The sequence below is a fragment of the Prunus persica genome, chromosome G5, assembly GCF_000346465.2.
Source record: "Prunus persica cultivar Lovell chromosome G5, Prunus_persica_NCBIv2, whole genome shotgun sequence".
In the NCBI taxonomy this organism is placed as follows: domain Eukaryota; kingdom Viridiplantae; phylum Streptophyta; class Magnoliopsida; order Rosales; family Rosaceae; genus Prunus; species Prunus persica.
In genome coordinates, this window is record NC_034013.1 from 15,372,954 (window position 1) to 15,398,922 (window position 25,969).

The 25,969-nt window shown below is 37.8% G+C and overlaps 5 protein-coding genes across 6 annotated transcripts; 2 read left to right on the top strand and 3 right to left on the bottom strand.

Moving 5' to 3' along the window:
• On the bottom strand, positions 44 to 2,534 carry LOC18777215 (protein NRT1/ PTR FAMILY 2.9). The gene is made up of 5 exons (XM_007210216.2): positions 2,478 to 2,534; positions 2,235 to 2,404; positions 1,862 to 2,079; positions 1,121 to 1,686; positions 44 to 1,031 (listed from the first exon to the last, which is right to left on the bottom strand). The coding sequence occupies exons 2-5, from the start codon at positions 2,383 to 2,385 to the stop codon at positions 128 to 130; spliced, it is 1,839 nt and encodes a 612-aa protein (XP_007210278.1). The 5' UTR covers positions 2,386 to 2,404; positions 2,478 to 2,534; the 3' UTR covers positions 44 to 127.
• Positions 5,435 to 8,147, bottom strand: LOC18777099 (protein NRT1/ PTR FAMILY 2.11). The gene is made up of 4 exons (XM_007210208.2): positions 7,902 to 8,147; positions 7,529 to 7,746; positions 6,866 to 7,419; positions 5,435 to 6,574 (listed from the first exon to the last, which is right to left on the bottom strand). Exons 1-4 carry the CDS (start codon positions 8,023 to 8,025, stop codon positions 5,677 to 5,679), a joined length of 1,794 nt encoding a protein of 597 aa, XP_007210270.1. The 5' UTR covers positions 8,026 to 8,147; the 3' UTR covers positions 5,435 to 5,676.
• On the bottom strand, positions 10,111 to 12,453 carry LOC18777091 (protein NRT1/ PTR FAMILY 2.8). The gene is made up of 3 exons (XM_020564398.1): positions 12,324 to 12,453; positions 12,002 to 12,219; positions 10,111 to 11,768 (listed from the first exon to the last, which is right to left on the bottom strand). The coding sequence occupies exons 1-3, from the start codon at positions 12,430 to 12,432 to the stop codon at positions 10,299 to 10,301; spliced, it is 1,797 nt and encodes a 598-aa protein (XP_020419987.1). The 5' UTR covers positions 12,433 to 12,453; the 3' UTR covers positions 10,111 to 10,298.
• On the top strand, positions 18,046 to 20,636 carry LOC18777512 (ent-kaurenoic acid oxidase). Its single transcript, XM_007210875.2, has 9 exons — positions 18,046 to 18,290; positions 18,505 to 18,829; positions 18,927 to 19,076; positions 19,160 to 19,411; positions 19,484 to 19,567; positions 19,637 to 19,715; positions 19,904 to 20,010; positions 20,082 to 20,200; positions 20,288 to 20,636. The coding sequence occupies exons 1-9, from the start codon at positions 18,046 to 18,048 to the stop codon at positions 20,376 to 20,378; spliced, it is 1,452 nt and encodes a 483-aa protein (XP_007210937.1). The 3' UTR covers positions 20,379 to 20,636.
• LOC18777745 (LRR receptor-like serine/threonine-protein kinase FEI 1) lies at positions 21,155 to 25,492 on the top strand. Of its 2 annotated transcripts, XM_007210811.2 has the most exons (14): positions 21,155 to 21,318; positions 21,399 to 21,525; positions 21,855 to 21,990; positions 22,098 to 22,169; positions 22,283 to 22,354; positions 22,466 to 22,537; positions 22,715 to 22,786; positions 22,899 to 22,970; positions 23,195 to 23,301; positions 23,457 to 23,630; positions 23,714 to 24,046; positions 24,140 to 24,394; positions 24,786 to 24,919; positions 25,015 to 25,492. In XM_007210811.2, the coding sequence occupies exons 2-14, from the start codon at positions 21,438 to 21,440 to the stop codon at positions 25,237 to 25,239; spliced, it is 1,812 nt and encodes a 603-aa protein (XP_007210873.1). In that variant the 5' UTR covers positions 21,155 to 21,318; positions 21,399 to 21,437; the 3' UTR covers positions 25,240 to 25,492. The 2 variants fall into 2 exon arrangements, with proteins under 2 accessions (XP_007210873.1, XP_020418914.1); XM_020563325.1 differs by lacking the exon at positions 21,155 to 21,318 and having other exon boundaries at positions 21,326 to 21,525; positions 23,457 to 23,489.

Sequence of the window (25,969 nt, forward strand, 5' to 3'; positions counted from 1 at the left end):
TTGTTCCCAGACACGGATTCTTGATACCTATATAGCCTAATACTGTCTCAAATTCTTAAGCACTTTCAATGTAAAACATATACAAGGATCAGTTGCTATAGCATATCATGAACTAATGTGATAACTTCTAAGCTTCATTATCAACCAGCAGTTTTTCCCTCACCAGTTCAACTTCAACTCCAAGGGCATTGTTGTTCTCAGTACCTTTGTACTTGTACCAATTTGCACAAACTAAAAAGTAGCCCAAATTAATGGCTCCTAGAGCAGCAATCAAGTAATAGAAGTAGTCCAATCTCCCCTTGTTTAGATCTTCTGGCAGCCAATTTCCAGTTGCAGCCCCCTCAGTCGTCCGGTGAACTACCGCAATTAACAAACTGCTTAAGTAACTTGAACCTGCTATTCCACAAAAGAAGAGAGACCCTGCAATGCTTCTCATGTTTTCAGGGAACTGCTTGTAGTAGAACTCAATTTGACCAACGGTGGTGAATGCGTCAGCAAGTCCAGCAATTGAGAGCTGAGGGATCAACCAAAAGCCTGACATGGAAGAAATGGCACCCTTTGGTCCTGGAATCGGTTTAGTTAGAGCTATAGTCCTTCGGCGTTCTTCAACAAATGCAGATACTATCATGCAGATTACAGTGAGAAACGTGCCAATTCCTATCCTCTGCAAGAGAGTGATGCCGCCTTCTTTTCCTGTGAGCCTTTGGAGGAATGGGACAACAAGTTGGTCATAGATTGGTATCCAAATGGTCATGCTCAGCATCAAGAAGACAGAGTAGGATGCAGGTGGGATGTCGAAATTGGTGTTTCCAAGGCGTCTATCGGATTGAATGGCTTGAAAGACAACGTAGGTTTGCAGTTGGACTATTGCAACATGGCATACGAGAGCTGCAGCCCATATTGGTAAAACTCTCAGCAGGCATTTCAATTCTTCCACTTGCTGCATGCTGCAAAGTCTCCAAGGATTAGCTGCTGATCCATCCGGGAGTATTTCGTCTTGGGGTGTAAGAATTGCTGCTTTGTCAAGGTATCTGAGAGGTGACAACAACATTTAAATTGGCACATGAGAGCAAAAAAAAAAAAAATAAAATTGCATGAAACTGAAACATAACAAAATTACCTGAACTGATTTGTGTTAGGAAGCTTGGAGTTGATAGAATTGGGAGGCATATAAATAAACATGCAGAACCATGGTTGCTCTGGCTCTGATAGCTTCAAATGCCTTTTCTTGATAGCAACCACTATGACCTGTGCTAGACTTGTAATAGGGCTGCCTGTGGCTTTTACTTTCACATACATTTTTGAACCCATAAAGAAGAGGGCACATGATATTAACATTAGAATGGGTGGAATGCCAAACCCAAGAGCCCAGCTTATCTTTGATTGAACATAGACAATGAGGGTCAAAGCTACCATCTGTGCAAAAGTGAAGGTGAAAAAGTACCAATTGAAGAAGCTGTTGATGCCTCTTTTCCCAGATTCTGTTTTGGGGTTGAATTGGTCAGCTCCAAATGCCAAGTTACATGGCCTGATGCCTGCAGCTCCTACCACTAGTAGTGCAAAACCAGTTAGTAAAAATGCCATCTGCCCAGTTGTTGGCCCTTTACATGTTTCTCCTTCTTCTGCTTTGCAATGAGGAGGATGCAGCTTCTTGAACACTACTGTAAGATCTATCAGCAGCAGCCCCTTTAAGAAGAAGAAAAAAGCAGAAAATTAATCATAGAATTAATGTACATTTGGAGCTAATAGCAAAAGGGTTCATGAGGTACTTAAAAGTAATTTGATCTTCTTCTTGGTGCAAATGCAGTTCATATACTATACATGTGAGAGTATGGAGAATAGTAGATTGTAGTTTAAGTACCAAAAAAGAAGCGAATGAAGAAAAACCCAGAGTCTTATAGCGACCGAAATAAGTGTCTGAAGCGAAAGCTCCGAGCAAGGTAGCGAAGTTGGTGGTGCCATTGAAGATGATGAGCATAGTTGCAGCTGTGATCTTCTTCATGTTGAAGACACTAATGAGATAGACCAAGAGGTTGGACAAGGTGCCAATGGCTCCCAGCTTCTCAAATGTTTCATTTCCTGAAAATGTTAATGTAATGCAGATGGTTCACTCAGAAACAACTTGAAAAAAAAAAATTCATGGTTAAAACAGGAGCAGAGAAGAAGAAGACATATGCATGAAAATGAAAAAGAAAAAAAGAAGAAAGAAAAGCAAACTCCTTCCTTTCTCTCACCTATGACAAATGGCATTGCTTTCCATCCTCTGTAGTTAACTGGCTCCTCAGTTCTAGAACTATTACCTCTCTCAGTCTTCTCCATGCTATCATCTCTCTCAGTCTTCTCCATGCTATCATCTCTCTCATTCTTCTCCACGATCTCTCTCATTTTCAAAGCAGGAACAGAGCTAGCAAAAGGCAAAATAATTCAGACCAAAAAGACAAAAATAAAAAGTAGGATCATAGTCATTCCAACTTTACCTGTGCACACGACTAGTTTACTTCTTACCAGATACCTCTGTGTCTTCAAAGTTGTGCTGGTTTGAGGTATATTTATTTACACGCGCTTGCTTACTGTTAGTGAGATTTAGTTGGACCAATAAGTTGTCATGGTTGACTGTAAGTCCACTGACTATATATGACATGGATGAACATTATTCTTGAACGAACAACTTCTATAAATATCATACACAATCTCTATATATTTAATGTTATGTTTGGTTATTGTAGTTTATATCTATACTTATATATTTCACGTGCTTCTCGCCAAAAATAATTTTGGTCTATTTAGCATCATTTCTAAACAAGTCATCGGATAATTTTGAATACGGGTTGCGATGCAAGATCAAATCAACTATAAACTAATATTATTCCGGATTATATATTAGTTCAGAACTTGTTTGGCATGCTGCTTATCCATTGACTAGGTCTATATTGTTAAGAAATTTAAAATAAGAAATCAAACCTTGCAAACAAGTTAATTAATTTCATTTCCTTAGATGAATGAATTGCTTATTAGTGATGCAAGATGAGATTGGTTGTAAATCAACATTCATGAATATGCTAATTTTGGTTATGGATAATATTGGAACATGATGGAGAATTCTACCAAAGAGAAATAAATATGGGTAGATGGGTGGAATTTTTAGCCATCAAATATTAATTGACAAATCCAAAATAAGAAATCAACCATGAAACCAAGTTACTTTCATTTCCATGCCCACAGTAGAAGTCTGCAGAAATTTAATGTTTTCTTTATTATTTATGACTGATTGGTTTATGGTATTGTGCAATGCAAGTCTGAATGCAAGTTGTAAATCTATTATAGACTAGGTACTGTGAGAGGATAGGGAAATTATCAAGTTATGTTTAGGGTTCAAAGTCAAGTTTGGAAAATAAAAGAAAGCAAGATTGCAGTGTGTTTGATTTATTGGTACTCTAAGGGCAAATTAAGAAAAAATAAATTGACCTTTAAAGAATATATAGTACATCTACAATAGGGTTTTGCAGAGAGTGGCCTCATTCCAGTGGTTTTGCACTCATACTTGGCATCTGCCCCATTGTTTTCTCCTTCCAGAGAAAAACATTTCTGACAATAATAAATTATAGTAGGCAATTGTATACATATCTACAAAGAATATTTACTCTACTGATCAGTAGGCAAAAGAAAATAAAACTTACTAATAAATATCAAGTCTACGCAGATTTCAATTTTGCTAACCACTTTATTTCTGTACATTTAATGAATATTCGATGAATGTATATTCGTCAGTTGGTCAGAGCAGTGAGACGGTCTTCTCACACTCAAATTCGAATCCCCTCTCCGTAAGTTAGATTTTTTTTATTATAAACTTTTTAATTAGTGAGTCATCGACTTCTAGTTTGTAATGATGTAATTGGGTTTCACAAAGGGACAACCAAACGGAGAAGCAAACGAAGAACATTTCGTCTTCCTAGCTACCAGTTGGCATACATTCTCTCTTGCTTTACACTCTCTTCTATGTTTTTCTTAATTCTTGATGTAGGTGTTGAATGGTTGATAGCCGAATGCACCCAACAACCTTATAAGAGATGAGTGGCAAGAGTCAACACGTACTGAACGTCATGCAATATTTATCCCCAAATAAAAAAAATGTAGGTTCCCATGCATTATTGTTTTGGTCACCAATCATTTTCTTCAATATTGATAGATCGCCGCAGTCCGCAGGCATGTGTGTCCTTGTTCCTTTGTTTAATTCAATTATTTATATTATAATAATGCCACCGGTTGCGGTGGGTATTTCGTCTGGAATGTTCACACAGCATCGAGCATCGATCTTTCATTTTCTTTCACAATAATGGAGTTGGCTTTTCTTCATGTGGCCATGCCTTGCTTTGCGTTTTTCTTTTAGACTCAATTTCGATTTTTCTTTTGGTAAATTAACATATCTTAATTTTATTTTTAAAAGGAAAATACTTTCAAATAAGACACTTCTTATTTGAAAGTATATGAACTCTTATTTTCCTTGTCAATCACAATTTGATATGTGTGTATTTTTTATGAATTACTTCTATATACATGTGTTAAATCGTGATTTACAAGAATAAAGAACGTCTCGTTATAAAAAAGGACTCTTCAAAAAGATAAGCAATGTCGTTTTCTGAAACCTCCATAACATGATGCAGTGCTGTTCCCATTTCGCTCCATTACCAAACATTTTCTTAAATGATAGCCACACATTCATAAAGGGGAAGAAAGCATATAGTTCACTTTGTTTACTGAACATTTTCTTAAACCGTAGTTTGAACTATTTCATTGCATGTTGTGGGATTTTAGGAACTAATGGTTTGAACTATTTCATTGCATGTTGTGGGATTTTAGGAACTAATTAATCTGTGAAATGACCAGTGCATGATCAACCTCGATCGAGCTTTCATTTTCTTCATAAATGGACTTTTTTTTTTGTTTTTGTTTTAAAATGTGGAATGCCTTCGCTTGCGTTTTGGTTTTGACTACTTATAAGTTATATCCTACTTTCGCAAAAAAGAAAAAGAAAAAGTTATATCCTATGATAGAGGGTTGGACTTGGAGATAGAGCTCAACTAGTTGACCACTCGCGAATCTGATCAATCTCATTAATATTATCAACAAGAAAAAACACGTTGTAATTATATTATCCGAACATGAATCATATTCTCGTTGCATTAACAAATGGCATTTTCTGGTATTTTAAATGTTTTATCATTATCTGTTTTTTGCTTTATATGTATAGATGAATGACCTTAAAATATAGCAATGCATGGTTAGAGACGGAAAAATTTAGCCATATACTATTTTTTTTTAAAATTAATATTTTGAAGAGCTAAATTTTTAGCCCTAAATTACATTTAACCCTATGACTGAAGATGGCCTTATATCCTATGGTGTGGGGTTGGACTTGCAGATGGAGCTTACCTAGTTGACTACTCGCAAATCTGATCAATCTCATTAATATTATCAACAAGAAAACACGTTGTAATTATATCATCTGAACGAATCATGTTCTCATAACTTTGTCTTTTGAAGTGTCTTGAAAAACTCTTGCATACAAGTAGTGTATATAACATCCCCGTCACATGAATGGCAAGCTGTAACATGGACATTGAATTTTTCATGATGGAGAACATGAATTTGTAGCTAAGCTGGGTATGATCTTGTCTATCAAACAAGATGTTTCTGAGATTGCATATTTTCCATCCCAACTTCAGAGGCACTGTCGTCACTTCCTTTGTACTTAAACCACCTAGAAAGAACAATGAAATAGCCAAAATTCAAAACCTCCAATGCAGCAACCATATAGTAAAAGTAATCCAACTTCCCCTTGTTAAGATCTTCAGGCAACCAATCCCCCATTGAAGAACCTTTACTGGTATGGTGGACTATTGACACCAAACCACTACTAAAGTAATTTGACATTGCCATGCCAACAAACAAAAAAGAACCCCCAATGCTTCTCATGTTTTCTGGGACTTGCTTGTAGTAAAACTCCACTTGGGCAATCACTGTAAATGCCTCAGAAAGTCCAATGAGTCCCAGTTGTGGGATGAACCAGAATCCAGACATGGAAGAAATTGCACCTCTTCTTTCTTCAATCCCAATGGGATGTGAGAGAGCCAAGCTTCTTCTCTTCTCTTCAACCACTGCAGATACTACCATTGTTATTATAGCAAGAACCATGCCAAAGCCCATCTTCTGAAGTATTGTGATGCCTCCTTCTTTTCCTGTCATTCTTCTCAATGCTGGGACTATGAGCCTGTCATAGATTGGTATCCAGATTGTGAGGGCAACCATGTTAAAGACTATATACGACGCGGCAGGGATCTTGAAGCCTGTGTTCCCAAGGCGCCTATCAGATTGCAGAGCTTGGAAGACTGTATAAGTTTGCTGCTGGACCATAGCAACATAGTATATAATGGTTGAGATCCAAATGGGAACCACTCTCAACAAGCACTTCACTTGTTCCACTTCCTGCAGGCTGCAGAGCTTCCATGGAGTTGCTGTTGATCCATCTAAGTTGATTTTGTCTTCATTGGTAATTATTGCAGCTTTGTCTAGGATTCTGAAAACAGAGGTAAATTTTGGTTAGTCAAGCAGTAATATCTCAAAATTGGGACATGTCAACCACCAAATTGTTTACCAGCCTCTATGTCAAGCTGTATTGATTTGTCAAAATATGGGACTGGTCTAGCTGTAACCTTTATGACGATTCCAAAATTGGAAGGGCAGTGATGGACTGATACCGAATATCAATCTACAGTACCTAAATTGATAACCGTTACCAAACAGTCTTTTCTCGAGTCAGAGTTCACACAAAATACCAAAATGTTGTTAGCTATTATGGTTAAGTTACCTGAACTGATCAGTGTGGGAAATCTTGGAGTTGATAGAACCAGTTGGAACATAGTTGAAAAGGGAAACCCATGGCTGCTCCGGTAACTGCAACCGCCTCTTCTTGAGTGCCGCAACGGTAACTCTCACCGCACTTGTCAATGCACTGCCTTCTGGTTTCACTTTTACATAAATTCTTGAACCCATGAAGAACAGAGCGCATGACAAGAGCATCATAAATGCAGGGATTGCCAGCCCCCAGGCCCAGCTCACATTGGATTGCACATAGACAATGATTGTCAAGGACACCATCATGGCAAAAGTGAAGGTGAAGTAGTACCAATTGAAGAAGCTGTCGAGGCCCCGCTTTCCTGATTCGGTGTTGGGATTGAATTGGTCTGCACCAAAGGCTAAGTTGCAGGGTCTAATGCCACCAGCTCCCACAACAAGAAGTCCGAGGCCGCTGAACAGAAATGCCAGTTGCCATGGTGTTGCATCAGTGCATAAGGCATTGTGTTCACAGCTTGGAGGATGCAACTTTGAGACTGCTGCTGTTAGCGTTAGTACCAGCATTCCCTATAGAATTTAACCCACCAAAAGAAGAAAAAAAAGAATCAGACATAGCTCTAGTTGCTTGGTTTTAGCTCATGTTGCATATAAAAGGAATTACGACTGCTATTAATACCAGGAAAGAAGCAACAGAAGCAAAACCCAGCGTCTTGTAACGGCCGAAATAGGTGTCACAGAGGAAGGCTCCTAGCAAGGTAGCAAAGTTGGTGGTGCCGTTGAACACATTGACAAGAGTTGTAGCTGTGATGCTTTTCATGTTGAACACTGTGGTGAGATAGACCAAGAGGTTTGATGAGGTTCCAATTGTTCCTAGCTTCTCAAAGGTCTCATTCCCTGCAGTTGGTTTTAACACATATATTATTCAGGTCTGATCATACTGGAGAAGTAGAAATCAAAATCCTTGAAAAAGAAAATAATAGTGAACTAAATTAGTTCCCTGTTTCTTGGCCAAAAAAAAAAAAAAAAAAAAAAAGTTCCCTATTTCTTACCTATAACAAAGGGCATGGCTTTGATGCCCATGTGCTTGACCTCAGGCTCATCTTTTGTCACAGCCTTCTCATTATTGCTCTTCTCCATGCTTGTTGTAGCATGGAACTTTTTTTCTCCTTCCATCTCTCTCTCTGGCTAGCATACAAAGTGGAAATGAAAAGTGCCAAAAAATTGGAAGATGCCTAGCTAACTAGAGAAGTGATAAATTTCTGAATGAGCTTCCCACTTATATAAGCTCTTTTTTGTGATGGGAAGATGAGTTCTCTCTCCATAGTGCCATGATTAAAATTTGTCAGGTTGTGACAACAGTGTGGGGCTAACAAACGGACGTGTTATGAAGTCGTCAATCTTGACTCTCTACCTCGAGTACAGTTTGGGTTCGACTGTGATGACGTTGCGAATTTGAACTCTTGGTTTTTGACTCATGTGAATGAACCGTCTCACACGTTAATGTGAACTCCAAGCCAAGCTCATTGAGAAAAGAACCAAACTGAGATAACTCTCAGTCACATTCTTGTCTCAATCTGTAGGTTGCAAATGTGAAATGCTATTACTCTTAGTTTCTTTCAATATTTGTGCCTCATTTTGCTGAAGGACATGCAGTTGATTCAGTTAGATTTAGATTGTTAAGTATAGAAAACTGTTTTTCCCATTACCAAATTCAAGCCATAACCACATAGGAAAAGCATAAAGGGGAAGGATATATGTTTCCACAAGTAAAATGCTGCACATTGATGAAAATCTATTCTGACAACAGAGCTTTACTAGAGTCTGATGAGGAAAGAGGACGAGAGTCGAACTATCACTGTAAGTGTGAAGATGAGTGCTCTATTAGAGCACTTCGAGCATGCGTCCCTAACCTGGATAGGAGGGGGCCCAAGGACCACAATCCAACTCCACCGCACCAAATCCAGTCCGGGCAAAGGTTGGGTCCCACGAGCTCAGGCAAGCCGAAGGGCAAATTCAGCCCGAGCTACTGCCTGGGCAAAATGACACAATGCTAACATCATAATGACGTCAGCAATTTAAAAAAAAAAACCAAAAAATCCATATTTTTAAACATTTTTATAAATACCTAGCCATATTCTTTACTTCCAACACCAAAAACTCTGTACAAATTCATCTCATCATATCTCATGTGAATAGTAATTGCCCTTACCCTAGCCCATAGGGGTGGAAACAAAATTGCAAGGGCTGCCACTATTCACGTAAATAGTGACAGCCCTTGTCTTGCCTTTGCCCACCGAGGGGAAGTGCTCTAATCGAGTCACCGGAGCTGAGATATTCTAGACCTTTCATCACAAGTTTTTTCACTTCCGGTAGTAAATTTTCCTCTTTCTCAATGAGACTTGATGTCGTTACACATTGACTCATTCGTCTTTTTCCTTTGACTGGTAGGTTTTCATTATTATTGAAGAAGACTATAAATGCATGGTGCTCATTCTGACTTGAGGATATGCCACCGAGGTCGGCCAACAACTTCCTTAACTTGAAACTTAAGGGTCATCTCTTTGCTGCAGATTTTTCAGTAATTTAAGTAGTATTAACTAATTTGTCTCTCTCTTAAACTGTGAATAATCCAACCAAGCACGTTTTGTTTGAAGTATAAATTTCTTGCAGAACTGGGCAAGAAAACACATCTGCAATACAATCAGTTGACAAAGACACAATAATTAGCAGCATGCGCATTTTCCAGACTTCTGAGGTATGGGATTAGAATGCATGGTCCAAACACGCCTCTGCTTTAGGTTTTGAAAACTCGGAACAGCTGGCCTATTGTTAGTCCCACTTGAACATAAGAATAAGATCTGTGAGTGGACCATCCGTGTTAGACAATCTTAATGATTGAAATGTGTGTGTGGAATTCAAATGAATGGATAATTTTCAAACTGGATGTGTATCCACATGTTTGTGTTGAAATTGAACAGTAGCCAAGCACATGTTTTGTGCCAGTGGCATTGATTTTCTTTGATGATAGTGGGGAAGTTAAATAATTATAGTAACTTGAAAATCATCCCAAAAAATGATTAAATATAGTGGAAATTTTACTGCACAATGGGCAAAATAATGATTTTGAATAATTAGTGTCCTTGTAAATATGTCTTGTAATAACCCAAATGATATCATGATTTCCCTTTTTGCTTGAGGTTGTTCATGAATTAAACCTCATATGGGTGAGAAAAGAAACAGAAAGAGAACGATCTTTGGTCTAGCAGCTCAACTTGATATTGTTCAGTTTTCATGCATACGCTTCCCTAATTAACAAACAAAATAGCACAAATAATAGTACTCTCCATTTTCCATGCATATAGTTCTTAACTGAAAAAAAGAAGCAAAATTAATATTTGCTGCTAAAGGGTCAGGCTAGCACTGCCATGGCCTTTCTCCTCATCCTTTCATGCACATTCGGACTGATCTCTTGAACCATGAAGAACTGGATTCTCTAACTGCATCTCCTTTATCCCATTACCAGGTCTTCCAACTAACACGTAACGCCGAGCAAAGAGATTGAAGTACACAAGATTAAGAACCCCCAGGCCAGCAATGATGTAGTAGTAATAGTTCAGCCTATTCTGGTTAAGGTCATGACCACCTAGCCATGGAGATTTAGCCTTCTTTTCAGTTGCCTTGTGGACTATATTGACTATCAAGGAGCCTATATAGCTTGAAATGGATAAGCTAAGAAAGAAGACTGCCCCAGCAATAGTCCTCATACTCTCCGGCATTTGCATGGTGAAAAATTCCATTATGGAAACAGCAGAAAAGGCCTCAGTCAATCCTGATAAGAAAAATTGTGGCAAGAGCAATGCAAAGCTTGAGGGTGAGATGTATGATCCATGTCTCAAAGCCGATTTTCGACGGTGTTCTTCAACGATCCCAGATACTAACATTGACACAATTGACAACATAATGCCAGTATTAATCCTCTGTTGCATTGTCAGTCTTTTGTTCCTCCTCGTACTCTTTTTTTGGGCTAGAGGGAGGTAAATGCGCTCATAGAAGAAGATCCATATTGCAAGTGCAAGCATGGATATGATATTCAGCCAACCTGGTGAGAATTTGAACTTGGGTCCAATGGATCTGTCCATTTGCAATGCTTGTAAGACCCCAAATGTGTTCTGTTGGTCCACGGACATGAAAGTTCCAATTGCTGTTATCCAAACTGGCAGAATTGCCACTAAGCACTTGAGTTGCTCAACTTGTTGGAGACTACATAGTCTCCAACCACTCTTAGGCTTCCCTTGATTGTCCAATTCATCTGGGCTAGTTATTATAGCAGATCTGTCCAGGAACCTGAACCTATTAGTGTGAGGGAGCTTCAAGATCATCTGTGTTTGATCAGATGCATTAGTAATTAGAGGAGGATCATAAAATGAGTGCTCGGAAGCCTGTCCAACGGGAACCCTGCATTTTCTACAGGAAGCTGTGATCACCTTTGCTATGTCTGAAAAGATGCTGCCTTGAGGCTTCAAGTAAACGTAAGTGTGGCGGCCGAACAAGAAAATCGATATGGAGGAAGCAAGGCAGACAGTGGGAATAACAAAGCCTATGGTCCAGCTGACATTAGTCTGAATGTACACAACTATGGTGAGGGCCACAACTAGAGCAACTGTGAAAGAGAAATACCACCAATTGAAAAAGCTTTCTAGTTGTGCTCTTCCTTTAGCTGTCTTGGTGTCAAATTGGTCAGCACCAAAGGCAATGTTGCAGGGCCTAATCCCTCCTGCTCCTATTGACAGCAATGCAAGAGCCAGGAAAAGAAAGCCCAGCTGCCAACTTTGGGGCTCAGGGCAATGGGGTGGCTCTTTGCAGGTGGGGGGTCGTAATTGATTTATACTTGCAGTAATGGTCATGGCTCCCATACCCTAAAAAAAAATGCAAACATACATACCAAGTTCATCATTTTTCTGATCTAAAGTGATCTAGAGTGACCGGTTGTGATGGACCGGAGATTTGTTCCCTTTTCTAAGCACATGTTTAAAAGAAAAAGTGCCTAAAATTTATTGATGTTCCAAAAAATGGATGCTGTCAAATAGATTAATCCAGAGTTAGAGCATTCATTAGAAAAAAGAGAGAGAGGGAGATGAATGTTAATTACCAGGATAGATGATATGGAGCCCAAAATGAGGGTACGAAACCTGCCCAGATAAGCATCAGAAACAAAAGCTCCTGCTAGTGATGCAACATTGGATGAACCATTCCAAATATTAACCACATTTACCACAAATATACCACTCAAGTTGTATCTTGTGGTCAGGTACACTGTGATATTGGCTATCAAACTCATTGAAGCCAGCTTCTCGAACGACTCGTTTGCTTCAAATCAAGTTGGAAAAAAAAAAATATCCATCATCAGTCACATAAAAAAAGTTGAGTAACATGATTGTAAAATTTCGCATTAATTGCAAAATTTTGTGTACCAAGAATGTATTTGATAGCTCTCCATCCTCCTGGTTTTCTTGCATTAGAAGAAGGTGGGTTTAGAGGAGGGTCTTCCCGTAGTGAAGAAGAATCATTCACATTCTCCATCTCTCTCTCTCTCTGTCTCTCTCTCCCCCCCTCACTTGCTTCTCTATTTAAGAGATAAGTTTTCTAAACTGGCTATGACTTGGTAGTTCTGCCTGCTTACTCGGACTAGCCCGAGATTTCAGGTCAGAAAATGGTTGGATTTTAAGTCAAAATTTGCAATTTGTGTTTTTGACGTCTCAGCGGATAGTTATGGTGAACTGGATGATTGATTACCAAAATGTGGAGCAGTTTGTTATGGGTGTGTGAAGACTTATGAGTTATGGCCATTGACTTGGATCCTAATTTTACGTACACATTATTTTCTCATGCGCTCGCGCCCACACAGCACACACATATATGCTAACAAACTACACAAACGTACATATGCACAATATCTTCTTCTCCTAAGCCTTAGGTTTCTCAGGATCTTAACTGTTTATAGTCAACGCAGAACTGTGTGCTGTTGGGTTGGGCCTGACCTGTGCTGTTGCCTCTATAACTTCACTGATCCAATTATTTTTAGGCTTATTTATTTATATGCCCTATGTAGTTTGCTTAACGTCTCATTATGCTCTCTGAACTTTCAAATGTCTCAATTAACCCCCCTATACTTACATTTTGTGTCTCACGTTACCTCATTCCGTTAATTTCTTCAGTAAAACTGTTAAGTCGCTCACGTGGTATGTACATTTTAATAATTTTAGCTATTAAAAAAAATTTAAATCCAAATTAAATATAAAAACCACATTAAAGTGTTTAAATATTAAATAAAAATTAAACTAAAATAAACAAAAACTTTCATAAATAAAGGAATTCCGCAGTCCATCCTCCTTCCTAACCACCCCATAACCACAGGGAGCATATCAATAAATAAGCTTTGTTTTCTATTTAATATGTTTTTTTTTTCAATAATGTCGGAAGAAATCTCGAGTTCTATTCCCTATTCATAATGCGAAACTAAATATTTTTATGTTGGTAAATAGGCCGGCAAGTGATTTCAGTCCTTTAATTAGTTTACGAAATGGATTTTACTTATGCGCACATGGATAAATTTTTCCTAAGATAGTGTGACCGTCGCACTAAAAAACTTTCTCAAGACATTAACAAAACTCATGGATGAGAATCTATTCTATGGATGCGCATGAAAAACATTTAAACAAGAGTGATCATGATGTTGTTTGTTAACTGTCAGCCATCATAAGTTTATATCAACAAAACTAATCGAGATGTTGTTTGTTTAACTGCACCAATGATTCTCAGCAGGTGGGAAAGCAATTAGATTTAAAACAAAAACGCTTATTTATTGAAATGCCCGCATTATCTGTAAAAATCCGATATGATATGAGTTTTTCTTTTTCGGAAACCATTAACTGGTTTGGAGGATGGAATTTGTGTAGCAGTCAAGGAAGATCCCAAAGCTTCTGCAGTGCCATTATTGACAGAAGGTGATGATTTAACTGATGATGCATACAGAACACCTGTTTTTGGCGAAGGAAACAGGTTTTTTGGGATCTCACTTACAGATTCAGCTACAAATAGTCCCAGGGTGGCTATGAGGATTTCAAGGAAATCGCCACTGGAAAAAAGTAGCGACTTTGTGTTAGAATCTGCCGACCCGACGGGAGCACTCCAAATGATGCCGATTGTGATTCCATTTTGCACCGGTTGAAGAGACAGGTCCGGTTGGATAGGAAGTCGCTGATGGCCTTGTACATGGAGCTGACGAAGAGAGCAATGCTTCAGCTGTACTCTTAAAATATTTAGTATAGCCGCGCGGCTATACGCACGGCTATAATTTTACAAAATTCAATTTATAGAGTATAGCCGCGCGGCTATAATTTATAAATGTATTCTATTATAGAGTATAGCCGCCCGGCTATACTGTTGCAAAATTCAATTTAAAGTGTATAGCCGCGCGGCTATACCGATAAAACTGCAATACTTTTAAAATGTTCTATTTATATTATAGAGTATAGCCGTTCAGCTATACTGTAAAATCTTCTTAATTTTCCTGAAAAATCATCAGTGATTCTTTGGATTCGATATCTCCATACAAATCCCGAGAACTTTGATGATCCCGTGTGCTTTTAACCCAGAGAGATGGAGTGTAAGACTTATATTTATGCACGAAACAATTGTAAATCATAAATTAATTAAATATAAACAATATAATATATACACAATTATAAACTAATTAAAGATCACAATGCGTGTGCTTCCAATTTGTCAGGAATCAATTATGCCTGGGACTGGTGGTGGGCCAGGAATATGCCCTGGAAACACGCTTTTTAAAATTCGACTACCAATCTTCTTACACCATTTGTCTACAGGATACAAGTAAGAAAATTTTACAAACAAATTGATCTTGGAGTTTTATATATATAATATATAAGGCATTGCTGAATTTCATGTAATGGAATTTTTTAGGTGGGAATTGATCAACCCAGAAGCAGAAATCATTTATCTTAAACACCCAACACCAGCTGATAGAGTTGATATCACTTTCAGCAAAAATGAAAAATAATTGAAAGCAACATGCAAAATATGTAATTTGGTATTATAAGTTTGGTCCCTTTTGATAGAACTTATGTATTTTTTTTTTTTTTGTGTGTATGTGATCTCGATTCGACTGCCATGAAAATAAATACATAATGAAAAGTTATCAAGCAGCCCAGATCTGTGACGAAATAAACACATCAGAAAATTACAACAGTACAACTGATCAGATCAACAAGGCATAAACTTATGTCTTCAGTAGGATTTATGCATGCAATGAGTTTTATGGCTATAGTGGACTTTATGCCTTTTGTGTTGCATTTCTTTGAGCTCGTTTTTTGAGTTCACTTTGATGTACTGGCTCTGGCTTTCTACATCAATGAAAACTTATTTTTTGATGTAAGTTACAGATTCGGCTACAAATAGTCCCAGGGTCGCTATATACTGGAAAAAAGTAGCGACTTTGTGTTAGAATCTGCCGACGGGAGCACTCCAAATGATGCCAATTGTGATTCCATTTTGCACCGGTTGAAGAGACAGGTCCGGTTGGATAGGAAGTCGCTGATGGCCTTGTACATGGAGCTGGATGAAGAAAGAAGTGCTTCAGCTGCACCAGCAAACTTTTAAAAAATTCTATTCAAAGAGTATCGCCGCGCGGCTATACTTTTAAAATATACTATTTATAGCGTATAGCCGCGCGTCTATACCTTTACAATATTCCAAGAGTATAGCCGTGCGGCTATACTCTTAAAATATTCTCGTACAGTATGGCCGCTCGGCTATACCTTTAAACTATTCATAGAGTATAGCCGTGCGGCCATACTTTAAATCAATCTTCCTAGTTTTCCTGAAAAATCACCGGTGTGATTCTTAGGATTCGATATCTCCATGCAAATCCTGAGAACTTTGATGATCCCATGTGCAAACCCAGATAAATGGAGTGTAAGACTACGTTCTTGCACGATACAGTTATAACTTAATTGAAGAAATTTTATTTTATTTTATTTTTTGGGTCAATTGAATTTCATAGAAACCTCAAAAACAGAGGCAAGGAAACACAAAGGGAAAGAAAGCACCATAAACGAAACCAAGGTGGAAACAGGGCCACAGAGAACACACTAGGAACTCAGGCACAGCAAACCTGTTTCCCACAGAAAAATCAAACAGTTTGGGGGCAAGGCAGGCCTTCAGACACCAGCACACCTACTAGAGACGATGGTGGTCTCTTGACCCAAACACTCAGGTTCCACCGCTCCGAGGAGCCCACTTCCAGCACACCTCAGAGAAACTAGAGGAAAGAGTCTTATTTTCCTCCAAGACTGGGGCAATATTCCAAGCCCCATTGTGAATGTTACCAGCAACCCCATCCACAAGCACCTTAGAATCAGATTCCATAATGATTTTGTTCTGCCCACTTCAAAGCAGATGTTGCAGAACGAGCTTCCGATTCCATAATTATAATTACTGAATTTTATCGTAATGTAATTTTGAGATGGGAACTTGTCAATCCAGATGCAGAAATCATCTATCTTTCACACCCAACACCAGTTGATAGGGTTGAAATCACAATCAGCAAAATTTAAAAATAGAAATGCCCTTGTGTTTCATGTTTCATTTTTCATTTTGGGTTGTAATTAAGCACATGTCACATGCAAACTAGAACACCTCTTTGGATCACCATCCATCATAACATGCTTGTCAAGTATTCCAATCAGACAACATCTTCATCCTAAACTGGCCCAACATTCAGCTTATCGGTTCTAATTCTATATTAGAGATGTGGTACATAAATATGATTTTCTTAGTCCATAACGGTGTTTAATTAGATTGATTGATCTCTTCTCATGCATGTCTGTGATTTTCATGTCTCATGTGTGAATATATTTACAGGTAATATTTGAAAATATTTAACTTACGCATGCAAAGATATATATAGATGAAGAAGGTTTGTGTAAACATAGATGTGTCACGAACACAAGTGGTTAAGCTTTAGTTTAATTGCACAAACACCCCAGAAGTTTAGGTGATTTACACACGCCATGTCAATTGAAAACTAATTCCCAATTCGAGCTACGTAGTAACATAGATTTGAAAGTTTTATCTTTACCCTTTGTCAGGAGAACTAACTTACAAGGAGATAGAGGTGGAATGATTTCTCACCTACAAATGAAAGGGATTTTAACGACGAGGCCATTGATTTGATTATATGCTAAGCATAGATGATACCATGCGAGCATAATATTCTGTTTTGTATTTAAAAACTCAAACAAAATTGACTCAGTTTTTTTTTTCAATTTAACTAAAAGTTTATAATACCTCCAATTTAATAAGACACAAAATCAATTGTAGTTACAGGTTGTTGAAGAATATAAGTCTCATAAGAAATTTAACTAAATAAACTACAATATTTAATGAATATTTTCACTACTAATATCACCGATGTCTTTTGTGATAAAACCCCACATCTATTGGGCTTTGTAAGTGATTAAGTTGGGAACAATATCGGTGTTGCTAGCAATGGACGCTAACTCGTCTCTCTAAAATTTAACACAAGTGACAGCTTCCTCTTTGGCACATAAGTCCACCAACAACTAATAATTAAAGGGCGTGACCGAGGCAAGGAATTTGTAGGTTTCCACTGGGGTTAGTCTCCTTGTCTACTTGCTAATTCATGGTTAAGACGAATAATCAACTTGGGATCTACCAAAACCACATATCCCTAAGAGGCCTTGCTTAGCATATTTGTAGGGACACACGAATAATCGAACTACTAATCAGATAATAAAGACATGATTATCCAGATTACTAATTTCTTAAGCGAAGATTGGGGCAACTACCGAATTTCTCGCACCTTATGAAGCATTTGACATGTACAATTTAATCTGATTGGACAGAAGAGGGGAGAGTATTTTTCATGCCATTTGAAGTGCGTGACCAAAGCAGGGTTTGTAGATTCCATTGGGGATTGGTTGGTATTGCTTATGCTTATTGCTTTGTCTATTTGCTTTACCTGGTCACACGAATAATCAAACTTGGAATCAACCATAAATATACAGCCAAGTGTGCTTGTGAGATCACACTAATTAGTTGCTACGCTAGGACAAGAGCCAAGAAGGGGGCTTTGCATATACTTTGTGCATGGATATCTCTTTTGGGGTGTGGGTGGCCTTGGTTTTGGGAGGTTTGCCTTTGTTGGGGTTGCTCTTGTGGTGGTGGAATGAGCTTTGGTATGTGCTTCCTCTCAAACTACGACGTTCGGCCACTAATGCCAAATTACCGCCTGGTCATATGGGACTTCCATTTATCGGTGAAGTCCTTACTTTCCTTTGGTACTTCAAAGTTCTTCGTCGTCCAGATGACTTTATCAATGCTAAACGAGCAAAGTATGGTTTATTTCTCTGCATTCTTCTAAGTTTACATGTATTAATTTTTTGTTTGGAGGGTGCATATTCTTCTATTCACAAGCTTGGAAATTGTAATGTCATAGTTTTTCAGAGTCTTCTCTTACAACGCTTGTAATATGACATATATAATATTGCTCATTCATTTGTTATCAAATGGATCAATATATGACCTATTTTGGTAAAATATTATTAGGTATGGAGATGGAGTAGGAATGTATAGAACCTACCTCTTCGGATCACCGTCCATCATAGCATGCTTCCCAGCAGTCAACAAATTTGTCTTTCAATCCGACGATACCTTCATCCTAAATTGGCCTAGTGTTGATCTCATGGGTCGTACTTCCTTGGTGGCTGTCCATGGAAAGTCCCATGCAAGGATTAGAAATTATGTCACAAATGTCATTAATCAGCCAGATGCTCTTCGACGCATTGCCCAAATGGTCCAACCTCGCATCATAGCTGCTCTTGAGTCATGGGCTCACAAGGGCAGAATCAAAGCACATGACGAGACAAAGAAGGTAAATTCATCAAAACATACGTACAACCATATGTTACGTACCCTTTATATATTTTATATAAAAATATATGATGCTTATGTGTGATATATAATCTCAGGTAACATTTGAAAATATTGGACAATTATTCGTAAGTTTGGAACCAGGACCTCTCCTTGATACCATTGACAACTTGTTTGATGGATTGGTCAAAGGAATTAGAGCTCAACCATTCAACATTCCTGGATCTGCCTTTCACCATGCTCGTCAGGTTTGTAATCTTAACATACTATTCACCATAAAACGTAACTAATAATATTCTATTTGTCTATAAAAATTTGGATGAATCTGCAGTGTAGGAAGAAGCTTGAGGATATTTTCATGGTGGAGCTTGAGAAGAAAAAAACCCAGAAAGAAGTGGTGACAAATGACCTAATGGATGGGCTTATGCAGATTACAGATGATGAGGGTAACAAATTATGTGACCAAGAGGTGCTGGACAACATTGTGAGCCTTGTTGTTGCAGGATATGCATCTACTTCCCTTGCATCAATGTGGGCTATATATTATCTTGCCAAGTACCCTAATGTCCTGATAACGCTTCGGGTATGACACCATCCCATATTCTTAATTAAGTAATTAATCTCGTGATCTTTAGATTCTCAAGTGGTTTTACAGGAGGAGAATATGGCTATAAGTCAAAACAAGAAAGGAGAGTTTATTACAAGTGAAGATGTTTCAAAAATGAAATACACAAACAAGGTATATATACATTTTCTAGATAGATAGCAATATAAATTGTTCAAAGGAACTTAATCTGAATACATACAGGTGGTGGAAGAAACAATAAGAATGGCAAACATTTCAGCTTTTAATTTCCGATCGGTTGTCAAGGAAGTTGAGTATAAAGGTACTATCATTTTTCGTAGATATGATATTTGAATGAGTATCTACAAAATAGACGGTTTGGGTTAGTCAAATACAATATGGAGTAGGCCCTACAATGTGTTCCTCAAATAAGCATATTTGAGGGATCTTTCAACTGAAGTTTTATATATAATACTAGTTAATTAATCAAAAGATCGTAAATCTTTGCAGGTTATATAATACCTAAGGGTTGGACAGTGATTCTTTGGCTTCGATATAGCCACACAAATCCAGAGAACTTTGATGATCCTATGTGTTTCAACCCAAATAGATGGAATGTAAGCCCCTCATCCTTGGATGCCATAATGTATTAATTAGAGATAATTTACTTATTAATTCAATCCCTCAGGAACCAGCTAGGCCTGGAACATACCAAGTTTTTGGTGGTGGACCAAGAATCTGTGCAGGCAACATGCTTGTTAGGATACAACTTGCAATCTTGTTACATCATTTGTGCACAGGATACAAGTAAAGACTTTATTTTTCAATAATGCATATGGTTTAAAATTTGGAGACAATAATAATGATGAATTTTATTGTAATTGAATTTTTCAGGTGGGAACTACTCAACCCAGATGCAGAGATGGTTTATCTTCCACATCCAACACCCGTTGATAGGGTTGATATCACCTTTAACAAACTTTAGGAGTTCTTTTTTTCTCATAATGCTACCTTGTCGTCCCTCCTTTCCCATGACAAAAAACAAACCGAAAGAAAAAGGAAAAAAAAAATTGAAACCCCTTTTACTTTAAGCTATGTATCGTGTCACAGACTCACATGTATGTATTTGGGTAGCCATAAATGGTATTGTGATGAAGTTAAATTCTTAACTCCTTCATTATTTATCTTTTAATATCTTTTTATTGATGTAATTTTCAACATTAAAGAGACTTGTTATCATCAATATTGAATATCTCTATTTTATAAAAGTCTTATTGTTTCGTGGACATGTGACAGTGAGCAGAGTGACCACATATTGTAAATTGCAGCAACTCATTTACTCAAGTGAAGCCTCAAATATTTTACAGTGAAAGTCAATTTGTGCCCTCTACTTTCAATTTGGTTATGAGTTCGCTTAATCTTTTAAAACATGCCAATTTATTCTTAATTGTAGTTTTTTCACATGAATGAATGAAAATAATCTATACTTATGGAAAAGTTGACATTTTAGAGAGAGTCGGAAGAACCAAATAAAAGTTTCATAAACTTTTTGTTGTTCCTTAAAAATGAAGTGAAGATGCATTCTATTGGTGTGGAAGATCACAGTTGAAACGTGTCTACCATCTGTAGCGAGTTGTTGTCAATTTGCAAACCAGGCGGTAAACGTACGAGTCAAAATTTTGAAATTGTTGACAACGGCCACTTGTTTCTGCACAATTTTCTATACTCATTTTCAAAAGCCTGTCTTTCTCTCTGCTCATAATTCATAGGAAAAAGCAATCTCTCTCTCTTCGTGCTTCAAAATATTATTAGTTTACTCATGATGGAAGTCCCCACTTTCACCACAGCTTGCAACTCACTCTACCCACTGTTGCCATCATAGTTTTGCACTTCCACTACTCTCTCACTCTCTCTCTCTTTCAAAGGTTTTTTTTTTTTTTTTTGATCTCTCTCTCTCTCTCTCTCTCTCTCTCTCAAAGGTTGAACATTTGAGTGCACTGTGCAGTGAAGTGGCTGAGCTCAGGAATAGCCCATTTCAAAGAAAATGAAGAAGGGTATTTTGGTTTGGGTTTTTTCAGTGATTTCAGTGGCAATCATCTACTCCCATTGCTCTCTTGCTCTCAGCCAAGATGGTAAGCAAACCTTCTACTTTCTTTTTTGGGCTTTTCTGTTCCAAGGTCTCTTTTTTTTTTTTTTTTTGAATTTTCTGAACTGTTTGTTGCTGTGGAGTGGAGGCATTGGGTTAAAGTTTTCATCTTTTCTTTGTTCATGATGGCAATTTGTTTTAGTAGTCAGTTAGTTACATTTTGTTGAGCTGGGGATTCTGATTTTCTTTGGTCATTAGTGGAAAACATATAAAAATCAAATCTTATTGGGTTTACATTCCTTCTTCTGCATTTTCTCAAGTATCTTATTTGGGGTCCATATATTAATCTTGTTTTTTTTAATATTTTTGCTCCAGGCTTCACATTGCTGGAAATCAAAAGCACTTTGAATGACAGTAAGAACATGCTCAGTGACTGGCAACCTTCTGATGATTCACCATGTAAATGGACTGGTATTTCTTGCCATCCTCAGGACTTGAGAGTCAGCTCTATGTACGGCAAACCCATATTTCAGTTCAACTGTTTTTTTTTAATAAAAAAATTATTTAATCTACTTATACTTGAAACTGCTTTCATATATTTTGTATTGGGTTTTGCAGAAACCTACCTTACATGCAACTAGGAGGGACTATATCTCCCAGCATTGGCAAACTCAGTAGATTACAGAGACTGTGAGTTCAAACACTGGATAACCACCTTTTACATAGCCCCAATTTCTGATAAACCAGCTGAGATGTTCTCCCATTTTGATTTTCTTCTGTTATTCTTTTTCAATGTGAACCAGGGCACTTCACCAGAACAGCTTACATGGATCCATTCCTAATGAAATTACCAATTGTCCTGAGCTTAGGGCTCTGTAAGTGGAAACGTTTCTTTCTCTTTTCTTTATCTCCTTTGAGTTCCCATCTATTTGTATTTTATGTCACTAGAATTGAGCATTGCGTTCCCCTTTTCTTCTACCTGTTAGGTACTTGAGGGCTAATTATCTCCAAGGAGGTATACCATCAGCTATTGGAAACCTTTCTCATCTCACAATACTGTAAGACTTTTGTCTTTGTCTTATCCTTTTTGGTTTACTGAGTCTTTGTTGCATGCTTAATTATCAACCGCTTGTATTGGGAAGTTGGTTATTATATTTGCACCATAGCACTTAAGAGTTAACTAACTTATTAAGGCTTTTTACTCCTGTTTGATAAACTTTGAAATGAAATTGTAGGGATTTATCGAGCAATTTATTAAAGGGTGCTATACCTTCATCTATTGGACGCCTCGCACAATTGCACTCTCTGTAAGCCCCTATTATAATTAACTACCCAATGGTATTTTAGTAGTCTTAGTTATGCCACAATTCTCCAATTGGATAGTGTCTCAAATAACATAATTGCTTCTATATGTCTTAGGAACTTGTCCACTAACTTCTTCTCCGGGGAAATCCCAGATTTTGGAGTTCTAAGCACTTTTGGGAACAAGTCGTAAGTACTCAGACCCTCATCCAATCTGTCATTCAATAAACTTTTGTTGCATATGCTCGTGTTTTACAGATGTACATGTAGGTTATCGTTCTGTGCTTTTAAGTAAGATATAGGCATGTGTTTGCTCTTGTCAGCCAATTGCTCATTTAGTGAAGCATTTGGTGCAGAATGTTTAATTGTTCATCCCCCTTGATCAAGTTCTGAAATTTCCTTGAATTGCGTAGGTTTATTGGCAACCTAGATCTTTGTGGCCAACAAGTGCACAAGCCCTGCCGCACCTCACTGGGATTCCCTGCAGTGCTACCACATGCTGAAAGTGATGAAGCAGCAGGCAAGTTTTTCGAACCCTTTTTATCAGTTTTTATAGTTGAATGACAAACTTTCTAAGTAAAGATGTTCTGTAATTTTGTCAATCACTTTGAACCAAGCTCATATGTAGCAAGTAGTAACGTGCTTATGCTAATTCTTTCATGGTGAATGTTGCAGTGCCTACTAAACGATCTTCTCATTACATCAAAGGTATGCTTATTGGTGCAATGTCTGCCATGGGCTTTGCACTTTTCATTCTCCTTACTTTCCTTTGGGTTCGGTTACTATCAAAAAAGGAAAGAGTGGCTAAGAAGTATACAGAGGTCAAAAAACAAGTAACTCAAGAAGCAAGTAAGCTGGATGCTATGTGAACTTTTGACACTTTCTAATCTAAATTTTATGAAGGTTGCTGATAAATTTTGAACTTTCAACAGACACAAAACTCATCACTTTCCATGGAGATATGCCTTACCCCTCATGTGAAATCATTGAAAAGCTAGAGTCACTTGATGAAGAGGATGTTGTAGGATCAGGAGGATTTGGCACGGTATACCGAATGGTCATGAATGATTGTGGAACATTTGCAGTTAAAAGAATTGATAGAAGTCGGGAAGGATGTGATCAAGTTTTTGAGAGGGAGTTGGAGATCTTGGGCAGTATTAAGCACATAAATCTAGTTAACCTGCGAGGCTACTGCAGGCTTCCGACTTCAAAGCTTCTTATATATGATTATCTAGCTATGGGAAGTTTAGATGGTTTCTTGCATGGTAAGTACCACCTGTCAGAATGTACTAAAACTGAGTGCTTTTTTGGGCGAGACTTGAATTTAATGCTCATTTGAATGCATTTATCTCCTTCAGAACAAGGGCTGGAAGAGCGACCTTTGAACTGGAATGCTCGTTTAAGAATAGCTCTGGGTTCTGCCAGAGGGATAGCATACCTGCACCATGATTGCTCTCCGAAGATAGTACATCGTGACATAAAATCCAGCAACATTCTTCTAGATGAAAACTTGGAGCCCCGAGTGTCTGACTTTGGTCTTGCAAAGCTTTTGGTTGATGAAGATGCCCACGTCACAACGGTGGTGGCTGGCACTTTTGGCTATCTGGCTCCAGGTCTGTGTCTTGTCATATTATATGCTATGCATTTTTGTTACCCTTTTTTGGCTGTAAGTATGTGGTAGAGCCAGATTATCGTTATAGTAAATTTAGGTTTTACTCATAAAAAAACTTTCACTTTTGGAAAAAGCCAAAGCTTTTTCAAAAAAGACAGAAAAACCTCTCAACTTTCAAACCAAAGACATGCAAATGTAAAGGATTCCTTAGGAAATCAAAAAATAAATAAGGGCAATTTTGTCCATTTTGGCTTCTTTTAAAATTTTTCTCTCTCCTTTGGGCTTTTCCAAAGTCTCCCTATGGTTATTGAGTGCTGAATGAATACTCATGCCCAAATACCACTTGATGCAATTATCAGAGATGTTTATGACTTTGTTTTTGTTCATTGCAGAGTATTTGCAAAGTGGGAGAGCCACACAGAAGTCAGATGTATATAGCTTTGGAGTTCTTTTGCTAGAGCTGGTGACTGGAAAGAGACCTACCGATCCGACATTTGTAAAACGGGGCTTAAATGTTGTTGGCTGGGTAAGATCATTCACAATTATTTTCAGAGAGGTGTATTCATTTCTTGTAAGATGACCATGATAATATTCCGGATATTGATCTTCATTTATTTGCAGATGAACACCCTATTGAGAGAAAACCGATTGCATGATTTAGTTGATAAAAGGTGCACTGATGCAGATTCTGAAACTGTGGAAGCAATTCTTGAAATAGCGGCAAGGTGTACAGATGCAAACCCCGATGATCGACCATCAATGAGCCAGGTATTGCAGCTGCTAGAGCAAGAGGTCATGTCGCCTTGCCCGAGTGATTTCTATGAGTCCCATTCTGATCACTGTTGATTAATGGCAAAAGGCAAAGGCCTAGTGACTGCAAACAGGATTTCTACAAGTCCCATTCAGATCACCTTGCTTATTCATTTTCTCTATAATTGTGTTGTCTTAGCCCCTCTCTAGGGGGCATGTAAATTATATAATATGTATCTCTGCATGGTTAATTTTCTTCATTTTCATGCACATGTAAGCGAAAACCAACTATGCAAAGAGCTAGAAGCTTGGCAATGATCTAGAGTATGTTTGCTCACCTGCTGATTTACATGGTTTTCTTTTAATTTTCAATTATTTATTTGTTTTTGGTTGTTGGATGCTTTGATTAAAGAAAGCCCAAAAAGGATCTGCGCTTCGGCCTCCATAGCACCAAACGAACAAAACAAACTGCAGAAAAACCAGGGCCCAATAGGCTAGGCAAACGACAAGACAATCATAGAGAGGAGAATAACATAAAGAACAAAGAATAAAGAATGACACACGAAAGCAAAGCAAACATACATGCACAAACCATATGCATTCAGCTAAAAGACAGAAGCACAGGAGAAATTATAAAGTTGTAAGTACTTTATCACAACGTGGTCAATGGTGATACGGTATCACTTTATAATTTCTTACAACTTAGAGGAAGTAGAGTTTTTCTTACTACTAAGTTGACCACATAGTGAAGAATGAAGACAAGAAGGTGGTTAGGATGTCTTGATCTTCACAAGTTAATTTGGTAAACTATGCATTTTCATAATAA

Coding starts and splice junctions, on each gene's coding strand:
- LOC18777215 (XM_007210216.2), bottom strand. CDS start 2,385: ATGAGAGAGATCGTGGAGAAGAATGAGAGAGATGATAGCATGGAGAAG. Junction 2,080..2,234: donor AGCAATGCCATTTGTCATAG/GTGAGAGAAAGG, acceptor TAACATTTTCAG/GAAATGAAACATTTGAGAAG. Junction 1,032..1,120: donor CCTAACACAAATCAGTTCAG/GTAATTTTGTTA, acceptor GTCACCTCTCAG/ATACCTTGACAAAGCAGCAA.
- LOC18777099 (XM_007210208.2), bottom strand. CDS start 8,025: ATGGAAGGAGAAAAAAAGTTCCATGCTACAACAAGCATGGAGAAGAGC. Junction 7,747..7,901: donor AGCCATGCCCTTTGTTATAG/GTAAGAAATAGG, acceptor AACCAACTGCAG/GGAATGAGACCTTTGAGAAG. Junction 6,575..6,865: donor TCCCACACTGATCAGTTCAG/GTAACTTAACCA, acceptor CTCTGTTTTCAG/AATCCTAGACAAAGCTGCAA.
- LOC18777091 (XM_020564398.1), bottom strand. CDS start 12,432: ATGGAGAATGTGAATGATTCTTCTTCACTACGGGAAGACCCTCCTCTA. Junction 12,220..12,323: donor AGCTATCAAATACATTCTTG/GTACACAAAATT, acceptor CTTGATTTGAAG/CAAACGAGTCGTTCGAGAAG. Junction 11,769..12,001: donor GCTCCATATCATCTATCCTG/GTAATTAACATT, acceptor ATTTTTTTTTAG/GGTATGGGAGCCATGACCAT.
- LOC18777512 (XM_007210875.2), top strand. CDS start 18,046: ATGGATATCTCTTTTGGGGTGTGGGTGGCCTTGGTTTTGGGAGGTTTG. Junction 18,291..18,504: donor ATCAATGCTAAACGAGCAAA/GTATGGTTTATT, acceptor AAATATTATTAG/GTATGGAGATGGAGTAGGAA. Junction 20,011..20,081: donor TCAACCCAAATAGATGGAAT/GTAAGCCCCTCA, acceptor TCAATCCCTCAG/GAACCAGCTAGGCCTGGAAC.
- LOC18777745 (XM_007210811.2), top strand. CDS start 21,438: ATGAAGAAGGGTATTTTGGTTTGGGTTTTTTCAGTGATTTCAGTGGCA. Junction 23,302..23,456: donor TGAAAGTGATGAAGCAGCAG/GCAAGTTTTTCG, acceptor TGAATGTTGCAG/TGCCTACTAAACGATCTTCT. Junction 23,631..23,713: donor ACAAGTAACTCAAGAAGCAA/GTAAGCTGGATG, acceptor AACTTTCAACAG/ACACAAAACTCATCACTTTC.